The sequence below is a fragment of the Rhipicephalus sanguineus genome, chromosome 11 (genome assembly GCF_013339695.2).
Source record: "Rhipicephalus sanguineus isolate Rsan-2018 chromosome 11, BIME_Rsan_1.4, whole genome shotgun sequence".
NCBI lineage: Eukaryota > Metazoa > Arthropoda > Arachnida > Ixodida > Ixodidae > Rhipicephalus > Rhipicephalus sanguineus.
Genome location: NC_051186.1, coordinates 30618052 through 30625560, shown reverse-complemented (window position 1 = coordinate 30625560; position 7509 = coordinate 30618052). Strand labels below are relative to the sequence as shown.

Here is a 7509-nt window from a genome sequence, read left to right as displayed (position 1 = left end):
AAAAAGAAAATAAAAGTCGCTACCAGCGTTGTTGCTGCCGTACACCTGTCCGGATATACGGCATTCTGCAAGCTGTCTTTTACGGACAAAGTAAAAGTCCACACCGGTATTTGCGCCTTCGTGAGAAGGCTTCTCATTGAAGTTGTCGTGATTATATGGCAAACTGCTAGATGGTCGGCAAGCTGTGCAATGCAAGTAGCGCTGTCAGCGAAATGTACAAAGAATTGTCCTGTGAAGAAGCTAAACCAAACCCCAATAAATTAATTTGGAAGGAAACTAATGTACTTTGAGCAAGAAGGGCAAAACTTTTGAGATACTAACAGACATTTCATTCAAGTGAAACAAAATAGGCCGCTCTTAAGAAATTTTGAAGCAGACATTTTCGTGCATAGGCGTTTGCTGCTACATTATATGGATCTATAATAACAAATCTGAGAATGTATCGAAGTATCTTAAGATACAATTGCCAAGTATCGTATCGGATACAATTTTTGCAGCAGTATCTTGTATCTGTATCTCCAATACTTCTTGCCTGAGTATCTTGTATCGTATCGCGATACAATTTCAAAGTATCTTTGCCCAGCCCTGCTCTTGGGTAAGTACATTAAGTGACCGAAATAGCGTACGACCGCAACGAACGCTATCTTTCCGTACACTATTCTAAAACTGCCCATTGTGTTCACATTTGAGTGCTGTAATGGGTTTGGCAGCCCACTCATGTACGCACACACAAGCGTAGTAACAGAAACACTGTTTGCGCGTGGAAAAGTGGGAAGGCTGGGAGGTTCACCAAGCATGTGCTCGGTTGGGTACCCCATACCTGGGGGAGGGGAAAGAGTGTACCATAGATAGAAAATACATTGAAAGAGGTCGAAAAAATAACAAAAGAGTTGTTACACACTAAAATAGGGTACATTTTGCACAGTTCGTAACATGCGCGCTGGATTTGTATTTTTAATTTTGTATCTCACCTCGTAAACGAGAAGCTTTTTGTAACCGTGTTACTGCAGGAATGTCGAGCAGACCGCGGGAACCAAGTGGCTCAACGTTTCACTTACATGTTCTTTCGTATGAATTTATACGTTGGGGTTATGTAGTGCAGCATGAGTTTGGTATTTCAGGCTCTCAAGACCATACCTAGCCCTGCTGTTGGCGCTTGGCGCGCTCGCTTGTTACTTCATTGCGAGCGAACACAGTCGGACAAAAGCCGTATGGCATTACCTAATCAAAAATACAGGTTTGTGATTTCATTGTTTTTGCTTGCTGTCGTTTTACGCGTATATGTGCAATCTGAGCGCTCATGAGAGAACAATTCCAGGCACACGTAACGGTATCTCAAGGATATTGAAAAGAGTTTCAGGGAAAGTCATATCACATATCACACGCACTGTTTTGAAAATTCGTAAGTTTCCGTGCCCCCCCCCCCCCCCCCGCTTTCTATGTACAGTAGATTCACAGGCCGTCATTGCTCCGCGGGAGAGTTCGGGGTTCTCTCGAATCACCTTTCTCGAGACCGGAGGCCACGGAAGGATCACTGCACGAATGGCCTGCGCGGTCGAGTCGGCAGCGAGGCTGCATCCTGATTGGATGGTGTACCTGCTGTCAGTGGCACACGGCGAAGAAGCCTCGAAGGACAACGCCACAAGTTCTTTCGCTCAGTTGCTGCGAGCCATTCCGAACGTCGTCACGAGCACTATCAGGGTGAGTGACTACGACAGCTTGACAGAGGTTGTTTGTTTAATAGAACATTATGACCCGTTAATGACACGAGACGAATAAGAAGGAACAGTGTTGATCGCAGCGACTTCCTAATCTCGTATGCCCACGTAAGTTTTTGCCTCCAGCTCACAAGCTTGCCTTCTCTTGGAATGCAGTCCGTTACTCTTAGTGACCAGCGGTCGTCTTGGCTTCTCGCTACATGCCCTGCTTAAGGCCATTTCGTAGTCACATGCTGGGCACCATATTCTTGGGCGATTGGGGTCTGCCGGCTTGACCACGCCCACTTACAAGACGGGTACAAACAGCCTCTCGATCAAGCTGCCGACTTTCGAGGAGTGCATTACTTAGCAGAGCTCCTCACAGTCCGCCTTACGAGGCAGTGAAGGCCCTTTTGTGTTTTTTGAGGACAACGGGCCTGTGTGAACGACTTTGACTGCTGTACAGCCAACCAACACGCACGCGTCAGAGCATTTTTTGCTCATTTCATTCTTTCCTTCCCTCCCCTCTCTCATATTTCAATTTCCCATTCCCCCAGCGTAGGGTATCAAATCGGACGTGTTTCTGGTTAACCTCCCTGCCTTCCTGCCTTCCTTCTTAAAGAACGAAGACAAACAAACCACCGCTAACGAGTTAATCTAGCTCTTCTAACTGAAATAGCCTTAGCAGTTCAGAGTTAATGCACTTGCGAAGAACGAAAATTGGAGCATATCCAGCGCAACTTGCTGGAATCTGCATACAAAACATCCAGCTCCTTCGCATCTACGTCTTTCACCCAATGCTCAAAGGTGAACGACGCGACATGTCTTTCTACACCTCACCCACCCATTTTTTGTTAAGTGGTCTGATGATAACGATAACTTCTGACCACACTTACCTAAGAGGATTCGCTTAGCTTGGCTATAACTGGAAGTGTAGAACGGAAGTGAACTTTAGAGACCGGAAGCAGGAAACGGATGTCGACTGCCGAACTGGAAGTAATTTAATAAAAATGAGGTGTTATCGCGTTTTGTCTGTTGCAACCTTATTTATCTTTATGGGCGATCTATTCGGTTGGTAGCAACCATCAGCAGCAACCACGGTAAACATAACCGTGAGAGGTTCCGAAACAGAGGGTCGCCTTAATAAAAGGCACCCCAATATTCAGAATATTAAGCTCGTTCTGGCACTGCACGTCTTTAGTGGTGCTGAATATAAAAAAGGCTAATACAACGAACTTTTCAGCCAATAAAACAATTTTTCTCTCAAACAGTCAAAGGAAAACAAATTTTGTATTTACACTAATTTTTCTAATAGTATTTTGTAATTCCTGCCCTGCTGTGCTTAGTCACAGCAGTGCCCATGGCAAAGTACCACCTGTGCGTTACACGCCACGAGTCTTAAGAAAATTTTGTAAACAGGGCAATCTGTGTGCGTGTGCACGCGCTGTTAAGGGTTTAGCAGTGTATACATGCTAATCATCACCCAGCACCTGGAGTAGGTAGCATGTCAGGCGAATAGCCAGGCTAACATCTCCAGCATTTCATCAAAGCATTTCTCTCTCTCTCTCTCTCTCTAGCCGCAGGAGGTGTTCCAGGGTACACCACTCGAGTCGTGGTACGAGTCCGGCATCCTCAACAGGAGCGCCTTCCCCGTCGAGCACCTTGCCGACGCTCTGAGGCTGGCAGTGGTGTACAAGCAAGGGGGCGTGTACCTCGACATCGACGTCATTGTGATGCGCTCACTCGATTCGCTGCCGCCTTGCGTCTGCCAGGCGCCAGTGGTGAGCTGCTAGAACAGCATATAGCCAAAACCGTGGCCTCCGCGTTCGGCTGCCGCGCTGTCGGTGCTAATGGCGGACCCTAGTGAAAGCAAGCTAGTCCGCACCCTAAATATTTTCTAACATATAATGTAATTTATTATAGTGGTTATGCAAACATAGGCAGTACATGTTTATATAACGAGTTTGTTACACACAGTAGAAAGAAACTATGCGACTGTGCTATGACACACCGTGGTGACTGACTCACGCTGTTTCTCGTGAGAGTATGGCATTAATACGTCTTTAATTTTTTAAACATTCGTGGTGGGTGTCCGCTTTTAATTGTCCTCATGTATTTTCCCGACCACGCGGGTTTCCGTACGACTCTTGATCTCACCAAGCTCTCTCCTTGCACGTGACAGAATGACGGCGACATGGTGGGCAACGCATTCTTCGCATTCCACCGAGGCGACCCGTTTCTCCTAAACCTGATGGAGCGGGCACGCAAGGTATACAAGCCCCGCGAATGGAGCTTAATCGGACCCTTGCTGCTACGCCAGGCGACGTTGTCTCGGTGCAAGGCCAAGACAGTGAAGATGATACTTGGACACCGATGCGGTGGCGTCGAAGGTTTCACGGTGAGTATCGCAGCTACTGCAGTGATGCCCTTGCTTGTATGCGCTGTGGGTATTGCCCTTCGCTCTGGCTTAAGGAAGACGATACGTAGCTCGGGCTCACGCGCTCGCGCGCTCACGGCGGAACGGCGGCTGGCAGTCGAGCCCGGGACTCCGCCCAGTAAAGGTGTATTTCCTTGCTCCGCCTCGGTGTACTTTCTGAGGGCTTCAGCCGACCCTTGGCCCTGAGCCTACAGCGCTGGAAACATTTTAGCAGGTAAAATACAAAGATGGCCTGACTAGTGAGGCAGTGTACCGAAAAAGGCGGTTTCGGGGATGCCACAGGAGCGAAACAAACAAAATGTTGACTTGGAAAAATAATGAAATCACCGGCGGGGGCTCTTAAAGCCGTGACCGCGGACGGCAGGAAACACTAACCGTTCCGCGGGAACACTGCCCTCAATCTTGTTAAGACCTGCGACAAATGCCTGCGAACCTTGCAGCACGTATGTATAAAAGCGCCGAAAGCGTACATAGGCGCTGCTCACCTCGGGCCCTCTCAACAGTGGCGCAGCCAGGGAGGGGGGGAGGGTTCACCCTCCCCTTCCCGAAATTTTTAAATTTCGCATGTGTATATATACACGCAACACATACAAATGCACACACGAACACACATAAAGTATTATTGCAACACCTCCCCCCCCCCCCCCCCCAAAAAAAAATCCCGGCTATGCTACTGCTTCTCACCCCTGAAAAAGAAAGAGAGAAACATTTTAATGAAAAGCTGGAGATGTTTGCCTGGCTATTCGCCTGCCATGCTACTCCAGGGGCTGGGTGACGATTCTGATATACACAGTGATAAACGCATAACACATACAGCCACACAAATTTACACAGTTTCGTTCAGGCTCGTGGCCCGCAAGGAAGCCAACAGGGTTTTCGTGGCACAGAGCGCACAGGTGCTGCTTTTCCATGGGCCCAGTACATGTCGCAACTCTAAGCACGAGCCCCGTTGAAGATGCAAGGCTACCTTCAGAGACCGTCTCTCTGATGTGTATCGCTTGCATTCACAAAGAACATGATTCAGATCTTGGACGTTACATTGGACGCACATTGGTGAGTCCGACAGCTTAATCTTGCTCCTGAAGTAGTTGGTGTATGTGACGTTTAGTTTGATGCGGTGCAAGCATATTTCCTCTTGTCTGTTTAGGTCTCGCGGCAGATCGAAGTTACGCGATGGGTCGATCTTGTAAAGAGGTCCATACTGGTGACTAGCATCTGTCCAGAGGGATCGCTGGAGGCGCCAAGCGTGTGCTGATACGAGTGTCGCCGCATCTTTTCTTAAGAAAGGTATCTCGATGATTTCTCTCGAGGCGTCATGTCGAGCTTTCGCGGCGTCATCAGCCTGGACGTTGCCTTGTATTCCACAGTGGGCAGGTATCCACTGCAGAGCAGTGCGGTTATGGAGGTCGCAGGCTTTGTTGCATAGGCGTTTGATGTCCATGACGAGTTGGCCCTGCGTGCATGGAGACTTCAGAGACTGCAGCGCCGTTCTTGAGTCGGTGAAGATGACCCAAGACTCAGCTGTCTGGTCTACGATGTAATTAAAAGCAGCCTGAAAAAGAAGCTTGTAAGGCTTCTAAATGTCGTGAACTTAAATTTTGGAAGGAGTTTTCACTTCCTTTAAACTCCACTACCTCCGGGATAGGACCACGTTTGCCGTGACAGACACTTTCCAGCGAGCTCGCCAATGACGTCACAAATTTTGGCGAGCTGTGACATCATGATGATGTCATCACGTGATGATTCTTTTGCATCATCGTGTGGACGACGACGGCAGACGCCGACGCGGTACGCCGGTCAATTTTAGTGTTTGATGAGGCATATGATTTCGCCTTAATAAATAAATAAGCTGTGCAAAGCCTCCATGCGAATGACTTTTCATTCCTTCGTGGCGCAGGTGATGCCTCACTGGATATTCATGCCGATATCTGCCCATGACTGGGAGTTGCTCTTCACTGCCAACAACAGCCGCCAGGCGTGGATCATGTCAGCTGGCAGCTACGCCATCCACTTCTACAATGCGTTAAGCTCAAACGCGCATGCGCTTCCAGGGTGCTTTTACCGAGAGGCGGCGGAGCTGTACTGTCACGACAGTCTGCAGCTTTCCTTGGACATTAATAATGGCGTCTTCTGACCGCAAACGAAAACAGTGAACTTTTCCATTGGCTGAGAAAATTTCTGCTATGCGCCAATTGAGTGTGGAAACCCTCCACTCACTTCGTCCTCGAAGCGAAAGTCGATGCTTTTTTACCTGTTCTTGCTTTACTGCGCGGTATTTTTTAGATGCGAAGCAGCTTAAGGCGGGGGCTTTGTCCATCTCTCCCGCGGCGTCCACACTCCCACTGCGCATACGCGCCCCCTCCTCCTCTCTCTCGACTCTCCTACGCTCCCCCACCCTCTCGCGCGCCTCATTCTCTCCTGCGCAACGCCGCGATGAGCGCCAGCGTCAACGCCGCCGCCAGTGTCAGCGTCCCCTCCCCCACTGTCTCCTCTCCTACGCTCCCCCCCCCTCTCGCGCGCCTGTCGACCGCGTTGCCCGCTTGCCCTGTGAGAATTAACGGCCAGGCTAGAGGGAAGACACGACGCGCGTAGCGTTCCTTTTCGTGTTCCACGACGATTTGAATGGATGGATGCAGCTTACGGCGTGGGACTTCGCCCGAGCATAAGAACTTGGCGAGCCAGCTCCTAAAAAAAAAATTTACACCATCTCCCGCTCAAGCGAAACATCTCCCCGCTGCTTCGCATCCACACATGGTTGCCATTAGCGGGAAATGGTGTAATTTTTTCTGCAATCATAATTCCTTCTATGAGTGGGTCGAAATGTGCAAAGCTGTCGAATATTTTCCTTGTCATTTCGCGTCATTATGATAATTTTTATTAATATGATAATCGCAGTGTGCAGATAATCGCAACCCGCCACAATGGTCTAATGCTTGTGGTGCTCGACTGCTGACCCGCAGGTCGCGGGATCGAATCCTAGCCTCGGCGGCCGCATTTTCGATGGAGGTGAAAATACTTGAGGCTCATGTACTTAGATTTAGGTGCACGTTAAAGAACCCCTGGTGGTCGAAATTTCCGTAACCCTCCACTACGGCGTCTCTCATAAATATACGGTGGTTTTGGAACGTTAAACCCTAACTATTATTATATGCAGATAATCGCAGTGTAATAATTACATGATCGCTTTGCGTTATTGCAACGTTTTTTTTGCACAATATCATTATTCTAGAGCCATATTGTCGCTTTTTTTTTTCTACGAACCGTAATATTTCATAAAAGTTCAATCTCTCTTGATTACACGACTCGATAAAAAATGCCTCGTGCGAATAGTATCTTATTATATGCTTTATATTCACTTCTGTTTTTTTTTATACC

General features: G+C 48.4%; 1 protein-coding gene across 1 annotated transcript; it reads left to right on the top strand.

Annotated features, from left to right (window-relative positions):
- The first annotated feature begins 1132 nt into the window (after window positions 1-1132).
- Window positions 1133-6268, top strand: LOC119373936 (lactosylceramide 4-alpha-galactosyltransferase-like). Its single transcript, XM_037643999.2, has 5 exons — window positions 1133-1237; window positions 1448-1701; window positions 3275-3478; window positions 3880-4095; window positions 6032-6268. Exons 2-5 carry the CDS (start codon window positions 1543-1545, stop codon window positions 6266-6268), a joined length of 816 nt encoding a protein of 271 aa, XP_037499927.2. The 5' UTR covers window positions 1133-1237; window positions 1448-1542.
- The last annotated feature ends 1241 nt before the right edge of the window (window positions 6269-7509 follow it).

Coding starts and splice junctions, on each gene's coding strand:
- LOC119373936 (XM_037643999.2), top strand. CDS start 1,543: ATGGCCTGCGCGGTCGAGTCGGCAGCGAGGCTGCATCCTGATTGGATG. Junction 3,479..3,879: donor GCGTCTGCCAGGCGCCAGTG/GTGAGCTGCTAG, acceptor TGCACGTGACAG/AATGACGGCGACATGGTGGG. Junction 4,096..6,031: donor GTGGCGTCGAAGGTTTCACG/GTGAGTATCGCA, acceptor TTCGTGGCGCAG/GTGATGCCTCACTGGATATT.